This window comes from Caenorhabditis briggsae (genome assembly GCF_000004555.2).
Source record: "Caenorhabditis briggsae complete genome, chrV, whole genome shotgun sequence".
NCBI lineage: Eukaryota > Metazoa > Nematoda > Chromadorea > Rhabditida > Rhabditidae > Caenorhabditis > Caenorhabditis briggsae.
The window spans coordinates 6563048-6582344 of record NC_013488.2 but is presented as its reverse complement, the minus strand read 5'-3'; the positions used below and the strand labels follow the sequence as shown (position 1 = coordinate 6582344).

Here is a 19297-nt window from a genome sequence, read left to right as displayed (position 1 = left end):
TGAATGACGAGAGCAAAAAAATGAGTGGGTAGTTCGAAGATTCCAATCATGGAAAATATCACAATCTTATAAGAATACATAGGTGTGGTGAATCTGCTTTATGTGAAATATGGGGAGATAGATTAAAACGTAAGTTGTGATAGCGGTAAAAAGACAATCGACCTTGGCAAGAATTATGAAGTAGGCTTGAATACTTGACATGGTACTGAAAGGGATGTTTATAAAATTTTTAGAGAAGAGGGCACTCCCTCGAGAGTGTTATGTTTTTGGCACAAATATTGTTTTCAGAAGAGGCAGCTATCAATTATCAAACTGTTATATAATGCAGGGGTGTACTGTGGGTTTTGGAAGAGCACCGTTTCGTGATAATTTTCCGGTACTCTGATACAACTATCATGAAAACTAAACTGTCAATAGGTGGATACAAACTCAATAAGGAGCATATTGCACCGGATTGCACACTTATTTCAATGTTCAGCAATGGGACTAGTAGAATTGGTGTCGATGGAAAAACGAATATTACAGTTGGAACAATGATTTGAATGACGAGAGCTTTGAAAAATTGCTTTTGAAGCTTTCGATTGGGAATTGAGAACTTCTGAAGCTCTTTCTGCATCTGAGATTGCATACGAAGACCACAGAAAACAATGATGGAATATTGAGATAATAGACAGAAGGAACCAGAAAAAAGATAAAAGAGGTTGAGCCATCTGATGTGATTTTCACTGTCATATGGAATGATCAGAAGGCGTGGAACTTTGGATATGGAAAGATCATAAACATCGAGTATTGCTCCTCTGGAAGTTAGATATTGGATGTGGTTTTCACAATAGCCTCACCTCATGTACTCATCCCCAAACTTGTCTGGATAGGCCATTATAAAAATTGACAAACCATTCAAAGTTCCAACAACCAGTGGATAAGATCCCCATACCATAACTCCAAAACCTTCAAACTTGGTACAAAGCTCTGGACTTATCAGTGTAACATATCTGTAGACAAACTGTACAGCTACAAAAGCCACAATCAAGACATAAAATAAAGCGTAAATCACTAATCCAGTTTGCATGACGTCTTCAGGAACCCCGTCCCAGCCGAAGCTAAAGAACATGATGCCTTTGTTGTAGTTATGGACGTATGGTCTTGCGATTTGTTCGATAATGGAAAAAGTGATTCCGAGTAACGAAAAGATAATGATCATGTACTTGTAAACTCCAATTATCATTTTGATATGGGCAACGGTGAGATATATTAGTAGGCAGTTTGTTAGAAAAGTTAGACAGCATCCGATTTTTGTAAGGAACGAAAAATATACGAAAGAATTTGACATCATACGCACACTAAAAAAGGAAAAATGAATTGTTTCCAATCAGAGAAAATCCCAAAAGACTACTACTATGTCTTTGGTACAAACAATGTGTTTCAGACAGATCGAAGTTTCAGAGAGTTCATGAAAGTGCTTTCTACATATCGGATCTGTTTACAAATGTAAGTTTAAGGAAATTCCCAAGTACCTGCACCCCTCTTTTCCTAATGCCGCATTTTTTGTTTCAATTGTTTCAGTTTTCTATTCCTTATCACTATCACTCTGTGCCATTTTATTCGCCATCTTCTTCTTTTTTTTTCAGTCAAACCCTTATCAGTTTGCCATTCTGAGTACGCTGGGATTCTTATTTGTTTCAAAATCGGAAGTATTTGTGGAGAGAGTACGTGGAATTAGCGATGAGGAATAAAGTTTTGAACTTTTGCCTTTTTGACAAAGCATTGTGGAATAAAGTGTAGTGTGGGAAGTTTGCATTTTAACCCAAATTTTCAAAAATTCCTATGACATAACTAACGCCTGAAACAATGACAATTAATCGCCTGAAACAATGACAATGCGCCCAAGTTTATGACGTGACAATTGATAGGTTGGTGTTTAACAAAAAACCGGCATGTGCTCGAAAAAAGTGTCAAGAGCTAGAAAAAGTGTTGAAAGTGACATCAAGTACAGGAAACCAAAATTCAAAAAACTCTAGGGTGATACGGTAGAACAAGTTTCGCGCAAGCTGGTGAGCCCAGACGCATTTTTTGTGCACTAATGTTTTTCTCCTTATTTTCAGCATGTCCTAATTACTTTATTTCCGAAGTTTTTAGCCTCTAGGTTGATTTTCACAGGTATGGAGGCTTATTCTTGGCTTACAATGAGCCCAAATAGAATCGAAAAACGTCGTGGAATCTCACGAACATCTGTGTGGATAACCATCAAGTGTTTCGCAAAGATGGCCCTATAATTAGGCACCGCAACATAATTTTCAAAATAGATATTTTCTTATTTTTATTGTTGGATTCTCTTCTCCATTCTTATAGAAGTCCATTCCCAAAATTTCAGCGAAAAATCTTTCTCCAGACTTGAGTTACAGACCCTTTTGTACCAGACCTCAATGTACTGACTTTCTCCTCATTTTTTTGCGGTGCGCAGAAAAGTGGGGGGGGGGGGGGTTTAGAAGCTTGCAATCCTGCGGCGCGGAAAATTCGACGAGGAAATTAAAGAAAAAGACAACAGACCCAAGAGGGATTCGAACTTCCGGCTAACACAGCTCGCGGCGCGCGCCCACTATTCAGTCGGCCACAGCGGCACTTCTCGTGTAAGCCCTAGAGGGGATAGAGGAAAGGGCGGCTGTTCGTTGCCTGTCGTCTCCTTTCGGTGTTGCCGTCTTCCTATTTTTTTAAATGAACTGCTCTATGAAAGAAGAGGAAACAGAAGATTTAGATATGACCGCCACGGTAGGATTTTCTGGTTAAGACTTTATTTAATAGCAAATTTTGCGTATTTTCTTATGGTAGAAAGAAAATCGGAGGCACTCACCTGTGTCACCATCAAAAATCCCAAAAACCGAACATTTTGAAAGTTTGGAATTTTCGGATGAGTATTAAAACTACTTAAAAGTAGCCAATCTTTCTGAAAATTGGCACAGGTGTACACAAGACTTAGTTTCACCATAATATGCAAAAAAAATTGGGGTCATCGCTGAAATTTTCCTGTATTTTGGCTGGAACTTTGGCTGAAAATTGTGTCACAGCCGCCACAGTAGAATTTTTATTTTATTTCAAAATCCAATCTCCCATTTCATAAACTACCAGAATCCATCAAAAAATTTGGAGGCACTAACTTCCATCCAACACTTTTAGTCCACTTTGTCAGTCTGATCCCTGTTTTTCGAAGTTTTCGAATCAAAATAATGGAATTATCAAAAAACTGTTGATTCCATTCGATTTTTCATAGTCGATTACATGGGGACAAGTTTTAACCCTAAAAATAATGAGTTTCTAACGCCCGATACAAGACTTCAAAGATGGACTTCTGAAAAGGGGAGAAAAATTTGGTCTAGAAAGTTCACAATCGCTTATTCATTTCATTGCTCTCAAACGTTGCTCTTCTTCCTCATTCCCATTTTCTCCTTGCAAAAATTCCTAAGCACACACAAAATTTGATTTTCCTCAAACTCCAACTCAACCTCGACAATAGATGAGAGTAATTTCGTCCAAATGCCGAACTGATAACGCGGGCACTTAAACCGCGAATAAACCTTACGTGGCGCCGATTACACAGTGTGGGCGGAGCTTAGCGTAGGGGGTTTATAGTAGTAAACAACTGGCACGGAAAGTTTCAGTTTGCCCGCTTTTTTTCTAGTCTTCTTAAGTTCTTTGAACTGCATTTTCAAAAAAAATTTTTCAGCCATGTCCACGTACAGTAGCTCTCGTACTGTCCAATATCAAGCCTATGGGACCAGTTCCGCGCAAAACACCCAATACAATTTGGTCAGCGGAATGTCGTCTGCCGGAGCCATTTGCACCACTCAAATCCGTGATGCTCGTGAGCGTGAGAAGAGAGAGATTGGTCTTTTGAACGATCGCTTGGCTGATTACATTGAAAAGGTTAGTTTTGAATTTTGTCGTCACTTTCTGTCTTTGATATCACACATCCTTTCTTATCATCAATAATTTTCAGGTTCGCTTCCTCAAGGCCCAAAACCACGTCCTCGAGCATGACATTGCAATCCTCAGAAATGGATTCACAGGAAGCGGACAAATTTCGACCTACTTTGAGTCTGAAATCGCGGTAAGTCGTTCCCCTCCACCTTTCATTATCTATAAAATCATTTTTAGCAATCCACGAGACTCGTACAAACCGTCCTTGCCAGCCGTACCAAGCACCAAGCCGACATCGCTGCTCTCACCGCTGATATCGACATCTGGCGCACTAAGTGGCTCGAGGCTATCTCTGCAGTCAAGGCTCACCGCGAGGATCATGACGTGAACTTGGATAAACTTGCCGCCGTCGAAGCTCAAATTGCTTTGGTCCACAGAAAGATCCGCATTGTGGACGAGGATGTCGTCAGAATTCGCAGAGAGAACGGACAGATCCAGGGAAGCATTGGAAGCATTCACGCGGTAATTAGAACTTGAATCTTTCTGATTTCGAATTTATGAATCAATCAAAATTTGCAGCAAATTCATCGCGAGGTTGCTTTGAAAAATGAGCACAACTCTCGCATCCAAACACTCATCCATAGCGTGAAGAGTCTACAAACCGAGAACAGCTCCAGAATCGAACAAGAGCTCATCTACATCCGTCGTGATACCACCATCGAGAACCGAGACTACTTCCGTTCTGAACTTCAAGCCGCCATGCGTGACATCCGTGCCAACTACGAAGAGATGAGCATTCGTTCCCGTCAAGACATCGAAGTCTGGTATCACAAGCAAATCGAAGACATCCGCAGATCAACCACCCATGTTGGATACGTGGATGCTTACAAGGAAGAACTTGTGCACATCAGATCTACATTGAGTCATACTCAGAGTAGACTAGCGGAGATTGAGTGCAGAAATACCATGCTCGCCAGTACAATCACAGATCTTCGTCACCAACAAACAGAAGAGGCAAGAATCTTCGAGGCTGTTCTAGCGGAGAAGGATGCACAGAATGCCAAATTGAGGGAACGCTGCACAGAGATCAGTATCCAGATGGAGAAGCTTTGCGACCATGAAGTATCCCTTCAAGCGGAACTGGAGCGTTACCGAGTGCTTCTGAATGGCGCCAATGTCACCACCTATTTGGCCAATTCATCTTCCTCAGCACATCGCACCTCTCACGTCACCACCTCCACCACTCGAACCACAGGAGGATACGCTGCAAGTACCGGACACACATCTGAACACCGAGGAGGTTACACCATCGGTGGCAACATTGGAGGAATCTCCGTTGGAGCTCACATCGATGGAGGGCACGTCACTGGAGGAATCACCAATGGGCACCATCAAAGCTCATACTCCTTCTCCTCGTCTGCTTCCAACCGCTAGATGACAGTGAAAAGTTTGCTCAATAGTTTTTCGCTGTCATAATAGTGTTGTTTCATTCAATACCATTGATTTTCCTATGTTTTTGAATCTTGAAAACCGCGAAAAGTCTGATGGCAAAACAAGGCAAACTGAAAAAAGTTCAAACCCTCTTAATAAATCGTTATATTTTTCAAAAGTTTCGTTTTTAAAATTAAATAAAATTAAGTAGGTTAGGTGGTAAATCGGCATCTGGTGGTAAAGTTGTTTCTGGCATGTGAACAGTGTTATAGATCTGACATCTTCAGAAAAAAAAATACAGAAATTAAAAAAAATACAGAAATTGAACATTTTTTTAGCGGTCGTCCGGTACTGAGAAGACATCAAAAGACATATGAAAAGATGAGTCGAGGAGTTTATGATAGGAAGGCATTCTGCGAAAACCGGAACAAGTACCATAATTGTTCTGGAAATAAACAAAATTTTGTAGAAAATTTTTATGAAAAATTTTCTACCTCATTTTCGGATTGCTTGGGAAAAATGCGCTGCCAATATGCGACAATCCGTTTGGAACTTCTAGTAGAAAAAATGAAATTGTAACAAATATTACCAGTTTTGTGGTGTTTTCAGTTTTATCATTCTCACGAATTCCAGAATCCTTCCGTCTTTTAGATGCCTTTTTTAGCTCGAGAATCAGGAAAATGGTAAGGATTGGGTCAATCAATGAAGGAAGAAGTTTTATGAATCCGTAAACTGCGACAAGTTTGACCTGAATTTCTGCATCCTCATCGGGTATATAATGTGCGTAACGGACTTCGTTTGTATCGTTTAATAGAATCACATTGTTGTTGCAGCTGAAATTACAAGTATTAATATTAGTTGGATTTACAATGGAAGAAACGAACTCAAAGTCCCAATCGTACTCAGCGATGATCCTTCTTGATTGGACCATCCAAGTTGTAAAAGAAGTGAATATCAACACACCAAGAATAGTCCGAAATGCAGCTACAGGTTTAGTCAATTTCTGAATCCGCACGCTCATCGGGAACTTTACCGATAGCATTCTATTCAACGCCATGAAAAGAGCCATCCAGGACGCGCCTCTTTGAGTGATATCGAGTAGAGAGATACCATGCAAATATAAAAATGCCTCAAAATATACATAACGCCTGGTACATGTTTCTTCCTGCTTTGATGAGTCGCGTATCCAAAACGGAGTGAATAGCACAAAAGTATTAACTTGGGTCAATAAGTCGCAGATGCATATTCCTATCATTAATCGATAAACTAAATTAGATCGCATTTGTGGACGGCTCAAAATAGATAAGTGAACTAGATTGATAGCAAAACCGAAAAATTGAAGAATACAGATTATTATAGTTGAAGATGTAATACACTTTGCTATACCAGGATGGATACTCCAAATCGCTGACCACATATTTGGCTGTGCTGGTGTCCATCGCTAATCTATCGGTTCTCGGGTCCTAATTTATAGTAACTCCAGACAAAAATAAATAGTCTGAAAGTCCTACCTACGTAATTATTCATGTAATTAGCACCTGATTTTTTTAGTGACTAGGGGGTACTGAGCGCGCCTGTTTTTTTTGTAATTTTCTTCATCTGTAAAAACAAGCTTATTTCATTGACGTAGACGGAAGTCTTTATACAAATAAATGAGATTTATGGGTTTTCAATGGGTCCTTGTCGGTTTACATTCTTCAACAAGCACAACTTTATCATTTCTTGGTTCAAAGCACTTAAAGACAGTTCTTGCGGTTTCACGATATTGTGTAGACATCAGAAGACATACGAAGAAGTGAGAAGAGGAATTTATGATTGGAAGGCATTCTGCGAAAACCGGGATCATAACAGAGATCGTTCTGAAAATTGTAAAAAATTCAAATGTTCTAGAAGCTCCATTACCTCACTGGCACATTGTCCTGAAATAAGCCATTGACAATATGGGAGAACCCATTGGGAACTTCAAGTAAGAAAAATGAAATTGTTACAAACGCTACAAGCTTTGTAGTGTTATCAGTCTTATCAACTGTCAATGATTTTCCACAATTCTTCCGTCTTCTGGAAGCTTTTCGAAGCTCCAGAACTAAAAATACAGTGAGAATCGGGTCAATTAAGGAGGGAAGAGCTTTTATAAATCCATAAATTGAGACAAGTCTCGCCTGAATATCAATGTATTCTTCAGGAATCAAGACGCCATAACGGGTTTGGTTGAGGTGGATTTCGTTCTTGTCGCAACTGAAAACTTGAAATTCTCTCCCTTTTTTATGGATAATAATTTTTACTCATAGTCCCAATCATAGTCTCTTATTATCCGTCTCGCTTGAACCATCCAAGTTGTTAGTGATGTAAAAATAATCACTGCCAGAATGGTCCACAACGCGAAAACTGGTCTTGATATCTTCTGAATCTTAGCATTCAATGGGAATTTCACTGATAACATTCTGAACAAAGCCATAAGAAGAGCCATCCAGGATGCTCCACGTTGTGTAATGTCGAGTACGGTAGTGCCATGCAGGTATAAAAGAGCATCAAAGAATGTGTGAGTCATATAGCACTCATCTTCTGGCTTTGACAAATTTCTAATCCAAAATGGACTAAAAATCAGAAACGTATTGATTTGGGTCAAAAGATCACAGCAACATATTCCGATCATCAATCGGTACACTGCATTGGAGCGCATTTGCGGACGGGTTAGAATTGAGATGTGGATCAAATTAATTGCAAATCCGAAAAATTGCATAATGCAGATAGTGTAGTTGAAAATATAGTACGCTTCTCGGTACCATAATGGTGGAGAAATATAGCTTTTCATGATTCTATGGGTTGTGGTGTCCATTTTTGGGAACACTGGGAGGGGGTTGGGGAGGTGATGGGGATGTTTGAGGCGATTATATATGAAAGTCAGATCGTTGAATGAAAGAAAATTACAGTTTGACTCAACAAAAAATCTATGATCCGTGAGGTATGGTCCACTAGTCTGATTGACTACAGAATTGTCAACAAAAGATGATTAGATGTTTTTCCTGTGTCCAGATGCCCATACACAAAATCTCATTTTATGACCAAGACAATAATGGCTATACTATTTTTGTCTCGACATTATTAAATTTTTGTGTGTACCAAAAATCTATTATCAAAAATATAAACAGGAAAACTTTTGTTAGTCAGAATCTAGAAAAACCTAGGCCACCACAGATCCAAGAGTATCATTGGTTCCTCTTCTTTGGCATTCTTGGACAAGTATAACTTTTGGTTTTGATCTCCAAAATCTCCCATAAACCTCTTTGACTGTAGATTTGTACTGGGACGACATAAAATAGCAAATAAAGAAATGAGAGGATGAATTGAAAACTGGAAGGATCTCGGCAAACACTTGAACCATGTACGAAACTGATAAGATCTCAGGAACGCCGTGAAACACTCCGGCAGTGACATGCGCAAACCCATTCGGAACTTCCAGGATGAAAAACGATATTGTTACGAATAATATCAACTTTGTTGTATTTTCAGAATTACTCGGTTTTCCACATTTCTTACTACGTTTTGCAGCTTTCCGAAGCTCAATGATCAGAAGTACGGTTAGAATCGGATCTATTAAAGACGGCAGAGCTTTTATAAATCCGTAGATATAGGTTATAGTGCTATGGAGATGTTCCAAATTGGTTTGGACCAAAATGAGATATCGAACCGGATTCAGATGAACTTCATTTCCATCGCAGCTGGAAAAAATAAATTACGTGGGGTCTAGGAGTCCTAAAGTTTTGACTCACTCTGTATCAATATTCCTTTCAACTATCGCATGCCTCCCGAATACCACCAACGTCCAAGATGTGTTCACTAGCAGCAAGACTAAAATGGTCCACACCGCCCATTTAGGTTTCGACATCTTCTGCATTCTTGCGCTCATTGGAAACATTACAGATAGTGTTCTATAGAGCGCCATTGCCAGAGCCAACCAAGATGAAGTACGTTGTGTGATATCTAGAACGACAACAGGATACAATGAAAGAAACGCATCTTTGTAGGACATAGTCAGAAAGCATTTTTGACTCTCTTTTCGGACTTCTTTAATCCAAAATGGCGAGAATCCAATAAAAGTCAAGGTATGGGATATAAGATCGCAGGAGCATATTCCAATCATCAAGCGGTACACAGAATTCATCCGAAGATCTTCTCTGGTCAAGACAGATAGATGAACAAGGTTGATGAAGAATCCAAAAAACTGAAGGATTGCCAGAACGTACTCAAATATTTCATTAGCTTCATCAAACCATGGTGGAAGTGTGGCATAATCGTGAAGCACTGGGGATTCTGTAGTTGAGGTGTTCATATTTTTTGAACAGTGATTTTTTTGAATGCATTACTGATTACAGTCATTTTTATAGTTTTCAAGAAAACATGGTGCATTATCTTGGGGAACAATCAACAGAATTGTTTTGTCTGGCCGTGTATGTAGGATAATCAAAAATATGAATTAAAAATAAATGTATGTACATGAAATTAAAAAGCATAAAAATCAGAGAACAAAAATAATTATAGAGTATCTTTGAGAAATAAGAAAAAACTCTAATAGTATTGCAGGTATAAGGTATAAGGTATAAGGTTCATCCAAACGACACGAATTTTTGGCTGATTCATCTAATCACGGGAGATCTCGCATGGTCGCGCTGGAAGAACCCTTGGCCTTTTATCCTTGTTTCGATTTGACTGTCAGATTCAATTTTTCTAATTATGAACTGTATATTGTGGTAGTTATATTGGTATATTCATCTAAAAGTTCCCAGTCTCCACTTCTTTGGACAGACCACCAAACACATAGCATCCCCATTTTCATAGGAAAATTAGGTTCCGTATCGTAGTCCTTCAAAACATTAGTTACGAATCGAACCAGTTCTTGAAGTTGCCAAAGGACTTCAATCCGTTCGCAATACTTAATTGACTAACGAACAATGCCTTTGACATTTCACAAATGTTTTGAAACGGATCGGCTTTCCTGCTATTCTTCAATAGGGCCAAATTCAACATTCGGGTCGAGATTCGTCTTCCGATTCTAAATTCTCGAAAGTGGAGACGGTGTAGGCTGAAAGAGATCGTCATGCTCGCGAACGACCAGTATTAGGGATGAGGCAAAATGCATACAACAAGTACATGAAATAATCTATCTAACAAAAAACATCCGCCAAGAAAAACCATCCCACTGACCAGATATCAATTCTCAAAGTTAAGCATTCAAAATCGAAAGAAACTTTTGCATCAACCTAATATAAGGTATAAGGTATAAGGTATATGGTATACATAGATATAGGCTTCCATAAGAACTAATACGGCATACATAGATCTGGGTTTTGCGTTACTATGTTTGTTGTAGACATTCCAAATGACACTTTTAACTTCTAACGTTTGCAAATGACACTGAAAAAATTCCAAATGACATTGAAAACTTCTAACGTTTTATAATTTTTTGTCTGAAATTGTTCTAGATCTCTGTCCTAGATTCCTCTACAAAGCTGCCTTTGAAAGATCACTCTGAACGATCAAAATCAGAATGGCTTTTCAAAAATCCCCTTTCTAGACAGTTCGTCAGCTTTTTTTCAGACACAACTTGGAGCCAGCTATGTTATTATTCCCTTCCTCGTTTTTCAAGACCTTTTCTGTTCAAAACCTATAATTTTGTCTCGAATGTACGCAGGTGTTAACCTGATAAGAAAAAAAACGTGATTTGAATAATTTATTTCACTTTTACCCATTCTGTTGAAAGATCCGTTAAATTTTGATGCAAAATCTTGCCTCCTGCAATTTAACAGTGACATTTTTGGACACTGCCGAATTCTTATCACTAACCTTACATTCCATGAGCGGATTTCAGTACCCCGCTCACTTATTTGGAGCTTATATGATAATTTTTAAAACGCCAAACGGAATGTCTTCTGTTAAATGGTCTCTGTTGAATTTACATATTTGGAGTTCTATTCTAGATGTTTATTGGAGCACATTTGCAATACCATTCGTTATTTTTCCATATATGGCTGGAAATGGCATAGGGGTATTATCAATGATAGGATTGAATACAGGATTTCAAGTTTACTTTTCTGTTACCATAGTTTCAGGTGAGAACTTTTTGACCACACAGGATGTAAAAAATTGGTCGGGCATGTGAAAGTATGATAGGACAATGGCATTATCTGAATAAGACGAATTTCAATTGTGAAAAAAAACAATATTTCCAGTTCTCGTCGCTACTATGGTCCGTGTTTATGAACATCGATGGTACCTGCTAACTAGAAATCGTAAACTGTGGAGGAAATTTCGAGGTCCTCTGTGCTATACCAATTATATAATTTGTATTACTTTCTTCATTCCGTTCCTCTTTTTTGTGCCGGATCAAACGGAAGCCATTCCTGCGATTTTGAAGGTTAGAACATTTTGATCTGATCAATGTTGACAATATTTTGAATGAGATAATCAAATGTATGTGCCAGAATTGAATTCTGGCCAAGGAGACATTCTGACCAAGTGCGCTGAAATTGAATTACACTGAAATAGAAGAACTTCATTATAAAAGATTTGTGGAATAAAAAAACGTTTTACAGAAAGTCCCTTGCTACCACCTCTATACACAAAACGTCCCTCTGTACGTCTTCACTTTGAACCCAATTCCTCCTATTATCACAGTCGCCGTGTTCAGTATTGTCCAAATTGGCTTGATGACTCTTTTTATATCTCTAACTGTCCGTGTATTAACATATCAAGCACGACGAAACACGACTTCACAGTATACGATATCGCTACACCGAAGATTTCTCTACGCTCTGATTGCTCAGACAGGACTTCCAGTGATAGTTGTATTTTGTCCATTGCTCAGCTTATTTTATCTAATCCCAATGGGTTATCATAATCAGAGTGAGTTCCCACATTCTTTGTGATAAATTAATCAATAATTTGATTTTTAGTGATAACCAACTTCATATTCATTTTCGTATCATTGCACGGGTTCTTCTCTACTGTTCTACTTCTTCTGGTCCATAAGCCCTATAGGACGGCAACTTTGAGAATTCTTAAATGTAAATGTAGAATCAAAAACACTGTACGCGGGTCCAGTTTTAAATGAATATTTTCGAATCCTTTTTTCTGCGTTCAATTTCCAGAGATTTTAAGCCAACTGAAAACCTTGATGGAGAAACACAAGTTGAAAATATTTAAAAGTTTGCAAACTAATCATTTCGAATTTGAAAATGTCATATTGATTAATCACTGACCTTCCCATATCAGTTTGTTTACTTCTGCTTCTGAAAATTCCTCCCTCTTATTCTTCCTTATACCAAATTATTTCTTTCACATCAACTGATAATTTTGCTCTGCCCACTTTGCTAACTCTTACATTTGCAATTGTTCAGAGTTGTCACTTTATTGGACTACTGTTACAGAATGGCGCCTTAAATTGGCGTAGCTGCTGCCGATATTCTTTTTCGAAAGCTTCTGAATAGTGGAAAATCTGTGAGTCATGATTAAATATTGCCTATTCGATAGCGTAATTTTAGGAATTCCAATTCCGTCAGATTATTATCAACAGAGAAAATGTTAACAAACAATTACTTCGTATTTGTCAAGTAAAATTTATCATTTTGAATACCTTTAAAACAATACAATTTTTCAGGACTATATCCTTTCCTTTGAAAGTCGTTGAAAAGCAAAAGTTTCGTTCGTCTTTGCGCAAAACTTCCGTCTGCAATCGAGACTAAAAACCAATCTGAAATCGCGGAACTTGGACGAATGGCTGGAGAATTGTCCAAAGAACTAGAAAAGGATCGAGACCAAGTAATGGGCGAACTGGAGCAAATTTCGATTCAAAGTCCTGAGCTACAAATCAGTGAAGCTATCGTCTTAATGAAGTCTATCACTTTTCCTTCCACCGCTTAAAAAAGTTATCAACAATTTCTCCGTTGTTTTCATCTTCGCTATTTCCTCACTCTTATTTTCTTTTTTGCTTTGACATTCTCTCTTGCTAATTCTAAATACTTTCCTACTTGCTTCTATCGCTAACTGTTATTCTTCTTATTGTGATAAAGTAAAAAAATACGTTTTCTAATCGTTTGCCATTTTTCTAGTTGTTAATTTTTGATAATTGTTTGGTCAGTTCACCTACATATTTATCAAAAAAAAAGTGAATTTTGTTTAGATTTGTTTCCTCTACAACATACGCTTCTTCTTCAAATTTCGTTTTTTTTTCTTTTTTTCAATAATTTTCAGACGTCATGTCAGATTTTGAGGGAGTTCTTAAATGTTGGGAAAAATGCGAAGAACAACTGAAAATCGTAAAAAATGAATTGGCTGATGGTAAAAAGAAATTGATTTCATATACATAAACTTATTCCATTTCAGTTAAAAGGGAAAGAGATGAGCTAAGGAAATCAGTCCGCGAGAAGGACAATCAGGTAAGTCTTTCAAAATTGCAATTTGAAAGATCTTCTAGTTATGGCTCAAAAGATAGTTAACTGACAAAACATTTTTGATACTACCGTAAACACTACTCTACTAGAATGTCTCAGAAAGTAAACTTTGAGCAACTATATCACGGTCTCTGTGAAAGAAAACCAAAATGTGTCAACTGATAAAATGTTTGTGATATTATGATAAACAATTTATCAGTTGATCACTTTTTGATAATTTTTACAGAAACCGAGATAAATTGGATTGAAGTTGAAAAGTGCTTATGGAAAACCAATTATTATAATTTTTCCTTCAATATCCAGATGCTGAACTTAACGGCTACACATGGTAAAGCACTTGCGAATCTGTACGCTAGAATTGGAAAACAAAAGAAAGAAAATCAGGAAGAAATATATAAACTTCAAAACAATCATGAACAAGAAATGTTAAATCGAATAGAAGAAACGATCATTGAAGCAAGGAAGGAATCGGAGAAAAAATATATTGAGGAAAGAGAGTGAGTTTAATTAGTTCTGGCCGTGGGCCGGCCGACAAAGCCATTTTTACAAAAATAGGAAAATTTGGTTGCTTGTTTGCAGATTACTGGTCAGTCAAATAAAGGAAAGTCAAAAAAGGCACGACGAAGAAGTAGCAACAATGAAATTGGCTCACGAACAGAATGTAAAGCAACTGCGAGAAGAGAATTTGCAGAAATTCAACGAAAGAGAACAGGATCACACAAACCAGGTTGGTGCATATTTATTTCAATTTATATCGCAACGTTTTTTTAATTTCCAGCTGGTACTGATAAAAGCTGAAAACACCGCGAAACTTGAAAGTTTAACCGAGCAGCTGGAGACGAGGAATCAACTTAATAAGGAAACAATTGAAAAGCTGGAAAAAGAAAATCTGAGAATCAAACTGCAACAAATGGAAAACTTTAACGAGTACCTGGAAAAGCTAACAAAACTGGAATCTGATAATCAGAAAATGATACTAGAAGTCAGGAAACAACAAGAAGATTTGCTGAATAAGACTTTTGAAGAGAAAAAGTTGGTTTAATTAAACTTCTTCATCAAAAATTCCTGAATTTCAGACAGCATGAAGAACTGATGGCTCAAGAGCTATGCAAGACTGCTAAACAGAACCAGGATGAACTGGTGCTTCGTATAAGACAAAATGCGAATCGAGAACTGTTGAAAGAGTTTCGGAATGTTTTGAAATCCATTCAACAAACAAAAGAAACTTTGATGAATATTACGATTCTAGTAAGCGGTGAAATTCAAATTAAAAAGTAAGAATTTTCTAATTTTCAGTGTTCGGAAGAAAATGCAGGAATGAAAGATACATCCATCCTTGAGATGAATCTTCATGAGGTCTCACAATCCAAATCAAGCTCCATGCATAAAATGGAATTGTTCGAAATGTACGTTCTGAATCAGCAGTATGCTGATGAAGAGGTTATTCAAATTTGTCAGGTTAGACAACACATAAAAGCGAATAAAATGATTTATTTTGTTTTTAGAACTACCTCCGATCGGTTGAGATGTTATTAGGAAGCATTAAACTCATGAGCATGTACACGAGCCCTCTGACTGCCACTCGGACTGTTAAAGTTAAAATTGATGGAATACGAGAAAAGGCTATGGAGTTGTCTATGGAATTCGAAAGAAGTAGACAAGAAATAACTGGAAAACTAAAACAAATTCGTTCTGATGGAAATTTGTTCTTTCAGAAGCAACTTCAAGAAGAGAGCTCGTAGACTTGCCCTTCGTGGTTTACTTATCCTTGGCTACTTATTTTCCATTAATTGCTCATTCTTATTTTCCACTTTTTTTTTTGTGCCCAATGCTTTCGCTAATTCTTGTCGGACTGATAAAAAAGATCTAAATTATTCAATTTTATTGATACATTTGAAGAATTTTTCTATTTATGAAAATCTAAAATCCAACTCCAAGAAGGATAAGTCAAATATGTTTTAGTTCAATGCAAAAACTTCTGTAGACTTCACGGATATCACTTTCGGCTTCCAGATCCCTGAAATCATATAAAAAAACTTGAATCACAAATTCTTGTCACAACTTACATCTAGAAATGACTCGCCTATATTCTGCAACAATCAGCATAAAAACAAATGTATCAATCGGCGGATAGACACTGAGTAGAGCAATGATACCTCCAGTTTGCATGTTCCATTCGAAATCAAATAAAGGTCCAAGTAGAATTGGCAGCGCTGGTAGCACAAAAAGACAAGTTGGTACCAGAGTTTGGATGATTAATGCTCGGAAAAATTGTTTTTGAAGACGTCGATTCGGAACGGAAAAGTTGCCGAGCTCCTGTTTCATAGCCAGATGCATTCGAATTCCACAGAACATGATAATAAAATATTGGGAGGTTAAAAGGAATCCACCACCAATCATAAAACTGAGGTTTCGCCATCGGAGAGAGTAGTCGGATGTCTGAAAAACAGAAAATACCGTAAAGCCTATATTAGTAGGGCGCCTTTAATTGGAACCCCTCTAATAGAAGTGCGCCCTTCAAAATTCATTGCCTGAAATTAAAATTTTTTAAAGGTCAGCGACAAATATTCCGAAAATTCCACAATTTTACCGAAATTTTTTGAAAATCTCTTTTTTTTTTGCTCAAAAAATACTCAAGTTTTGTGAAAACTGATGAATTTTCTATGAAACCTTGCGGAAAAAATGCCTGAAATAATAGAAGGGCCCTCTCTCACAAAAAGGACCTCGGAGGCGCCTGGGGACAATGGAAGGCCAAGCCCTTCTAATACAGGTTTTACGGTAATAACGCAAGGCGAAAAAACACTTACAAAAGGAACGAAAATGAATCGAGGAGTTGTAGAAATATCCATGTCATAGACATCAAGAAACGTTTCTCTAGAAAAATTTTCGTTGAATGTTTGGGCCCCTGATCATGCCACAGTTAGTGCTACTCACCTCAAATAATCATCCGCAAACTCATCCGGTGCTCCAGCCCACATAAGCAAAGAACTATACATGGCTCCACAGACAAGTGGGTACCCAATCCATCCGATTACTCCAAACCCTCCAAATATTTTTGTGCTATTTGGGTCCACCAGACTCAGGTATCGAAAAATAAATTGCTCGGCGAAAAATACGAGAATGAATAAATAGAAGCCAGCGTAAACGGACACAGAAATTTGGAGAAATAACTCGGAATTCTCCATCCAGGTATTCAAACTGAATAGAATAAACGCTCGATTATAGTTGTGAGTAAATGGTCTAGCAATAAGTTCCCATCCAGCAAATGCAACGCCAGTTTGAGCGAAAACGATGACCATGTATTTATAAGTGCCTCGGATTTGTTTGATATGCCATATAGTGACATAGATTAGGAAAAAGTTGGAAATTGACGCGGTGAAAATTCCAAGTTTGGTGAAAGCATCCGAAAATTCGAAAAATCGAGTCATGAAGAAAATAACAAAATAATAGAAAAGGAAGGAAGAAGCAAAGTCTTATGAGTTAGAAATTATATATTTAGCAGGATATCCGAAAGATCTCATGGGGATCAAAACTTAATTAGCCGTCGAATTTTAGTAATGAACTTTTGAGGACATGTCTAAGAATTGAAAAATCTGACGTCGACTAGTCAAGCGGTTTTTTGGAGAATCCCAAGCGTTCAATGCAGATTTTTTATGGGTAATGTGTTACACCGGAAATGATTATAAGGAAAATGGGAGATTGAAAATTATATGTTTTGAACCAAGAAGAAAATGTTAGAAAATAACAATGTCTAAAGAGAAAATATGATCAAACATGGCGTTTCGGTTTTAGATCATTAAAACAAAAAACAGTCGTTGGGTAATAAAAAAAGGGTTAATCCAAGACAACAGAGAATGAGTCAGTATGAAACTGAATGTAGGACAGACATATTGTTTCTTCCGGGATAACGAATGTAGCCAAACCTTTATTGGTTAATAAAATATCTAAAGATTCTGTTTGTACCAAAGATGCCAAGAATCCCGATTCCGACTTCCGACTTCCTAGTTCAAAGGTTTATTTCCGACTCTCAAATTATGACCTAAACGTTTTTTTAACCGAAATTTGTTGGTTTTCGATCAGCAAAATCAACATTTTTCCGACTAACGACTTTTGAATTCCGAAAAATATAAAGCTTACTTCCGACTTCCGAATTCTACAATTTCACTTCCTGGCAACTCTGGATCGCACGGAGAGGGATTTCTAACATTTCTTTGTCACTTCCGTTTTCCCGGAAGAAACAATGACCTTCGCCTAATTTCGTACTGATTCAATGACTCGCACGTCGTAAGGAATTCCAGTGCATTTGCGAGTACACTATGTATTGTTTTTTCGAGATGTTCCTTTAAAATGATATGTTTCTTGTAATGGATTTATCTAGGGAAATATAGACTCAGTTCTCTCACTTCTAGCTTCAAATGTTTGTCTAGATGATACTAACTACCAATAATATCTGCTCTCCCAAATTATAATGATGCCTTTCTTCCAAGTTTGTGAAAACTTGTCCAGTTTCGGATTCCTCCTGACCATTGTCTCCAACATTTTGCTAATCTATTTCACGATGTTGAAAGTCAAATTCGTCACAAGGACTTATAAGAAAATGATAATTTTGTATGCTCTTTTTGGAATCATCCTAGTCCTGATTGAAATCATCGCCCGACCATTTGCTCATAGTTACAACCGAGCGCTTTTCACTTTCAGCTTGAATAACTGGCTCGTAGGATATGAGTCGCTGCTTTGGTTTTTATTAGCTCTCTTCGTTGGGTTTTACAATGCTATGCTGGCTTTTCTAGCTGTTCAGTTCGTGTTCCGATATCTAGCACTTCTTCAGTCAAAACATGTTAAGAAATTCGAAGGGATTGGTGTACTGGGATGGTTACTGTACCCAGTAATATCAGGTGCAAATTTCAGTACTGTTTACGGCTTGCTGGCCACACCAGATGAATATACGGATGACTATATGAGGTTGGAATAAAAAGTGGAAGATCATTTAAAGTTAGAGGTTTTCAGAGAAGAGCTATTCACAATATATGGATTGAATATCTCCAAAACTGCTCGCTTCATCCTGTTACCATACGTAATATTTTCTTTCTTCTAAAATTCAATTAACCTGTTTTCAGGGAAAAGATAATTCTTTGCGGTCTGGCAGCCTCCTATGCATACTTGTCGATGGTGTTTTATTAACTTCTCAGTATGTAATAATCGTTTCCAGTGGAATTCAAATGTATCTGGTTATGTCCGAAAAAAATAAAACTACTTTCCTACACCAATCAAATCTTACAAAAACAACTTTTCGTAGCGCTCATCTTGCAAACTTTGGTACCTACAGTATTATTTGTGCTACCCGCATTTCCATTATTGTTGCTGCCAATGCTTAATTTCAAAATCAGTATTCCATCCGGTGCCGTGGTCACTCTGTTCAGCTTCTATCCAGCTATTGAGAGTATTGGTTTTATGTGGATTGTCAAAGAGTACCGTAATCTTGTAAAAGGTGAATTCGGAATATATTA

The 19297-nt window shown here is 37.5% G+C and overlaps 9 protein-coding genes across 9 annotated transcripts; 4 read left to right on the top strand and 5 right to left on the bottom strand.

Annotated features, from left to right (window-relative positions):
- Positions 1-307: 307 nt before the first annotated feature.
- Cbr-str-39 lies at positions 308-1330 on the bottom strand (the record flags this gene model as incomplete). The annotated part of the gene is made up of 2 exons (XM_002647356.1): positions 308-797; positions 840-1330. The coding sequence occupies 2 exons, from the start codon at positions 1328-1330 to the stop codon at positions 308-310; spliced, it is 981 nt and encodes a 326-aa protein (XP_002647402.1).
- A 2390-nt stretch (positions 1331-3720) lies between these two features.
- Cbr-ifc-1 lies at positions 3721-5346 on the top strand (the record flags this gene model as incomplete). Its single annotated transcript, XM_002647355.1, has 4 exons — positions 3721-3918; positions 3992-4102; positions 4150-4434; positions 4492-5346. The coding sequence occupies 4 exons, from the start codon at positions 3721-3723 to the stop codon at positions 5344-5346; spliced, it is 1449 nt and encodes a 482-aa protein (XP_002647401.1).
- Positions 5347-5677: 331 nt separating this feature from the next.
- On the bottom strand, positions 5678-6760 carry CBG06467 (the record flags this gene model as incomplete). Its single annotated transcript, XM_045237169.1, has 3 exons — positions 5678-5788; positions 5933-6176; positions 6228-6760. 3 exons carry the CDS (start codon positions 6758-6760, stop codon positions 5678-5680), a joined length of 888 nt encoding a protein of 295 aa, XP_045093219.1.
- A 252-nt stretch (positions 6761-7012) lies between these two features.
- Cbr-srw-3 lies at positions 7013-8179 on the bottom strand (the record flags this gene model as incomplete). The annotated part of the gene is made up of 3 exons (XM_002647353.1): positions 7013-7202; positions 7246-7578; positions 7626-8179. The coding sequence occupies 3 exons, from the start codon at positions 8177-8179 to the stop codon at positions 7013-7015; spliced, it is 1077 nt and encodes a 358-aa protein (XP_002647399.1).
- Positions 8180-8524: 345 nt separating this feature from the next.
- Positions 8525-9673, bottom strand: Cbr-srw-4 (the record flags this gene model as incomplete). The annotated part of the gene is made up of 2 exons (XM_002647352.1): positions 8525-9062; positions 9114-9673. The coding sequence occupies 2 exons, from the start codon at positions 9671-9673 to the stop codon at positions 8525-8527; spliced, it is 1098 nt and encodes a 365-aa protein (XP_002647398.1).
- A 1443-nt stretch (positions 9674-11116) lies between these two features.
- Positions 11117-12451, top strand: Cbr-srh-127 (the record flags this gene model as incomplete). The annotated part of the gene is made up of 4 exons (XM_002647351.1): positions 11117-11450; positions 11571-11755; positions 11934-12243; positions 12294-12451. The coding sequence occupies 4 exons, from the start codon at positions 11117-11119 to the stop codon at positions 12449-12451; spliced, it is 987 nt and encodes a 328-aa protein (XP_002647397.1).
- Positions 12452-13595: 1144 nt separating this feature from the next.
- On the top strand, positions 13596-15532 carry CBG06463 (the record flags this gene model as incomplete). Its single annotated transcript, XM_002647350.1, has 8 exons — positions 13596-13677; positions 13723-13775; positions 14094-14287; positions 14370-14517; positions 14569-14822; positions 14867-15038; positions 15087-15248; positions 15296-15532. The coding sequence occupies 8 exons, from the start codon at positions 13596-13598 to the stop codon at positions 15530-15532; spliced, it is 1302 nt and encodes a 433-aa protein (XP_002647396.1).
- A 216-nt stretch (positions 15533-15748) lies between these two features.
- Cbr-str-46 lies at positions 15749-17218 on the bottom strand (the record flags this gene model as incomplete). The annotated part of the gene is made up of 4 exons (XM_002647349.1): positions 15749-15807; positions 15857-16229; positions 16598-16664; positions 16725-17218. 4 exons carry the CDS (start codon positions 17216-17218, stop codon positions 15749-15751), a joined length of 993 nt encoding a protein of 330 aa, XP_002647395.1.
- Positions 17219-18261: 1043 nt separating this feature from the next.
- On the top strand, positions 18262-19165 carry CBG06461 (the record flags this gene model as incomplete). The annotated part of the gene is made up of 3 exons (XM_002647348.2): positions 18262-18752; positions 18798-18864; positions 18908-19165. 3 exons carry the CDS (start codon positions 18262-18264, stop codon positions 19163-19165), a joined length of 816 nt encoding a protein of 271 aa, XP_002647394.2.
- Between the last annotated feature and the right edge of the window lie 132 nt (positions 19166-19297).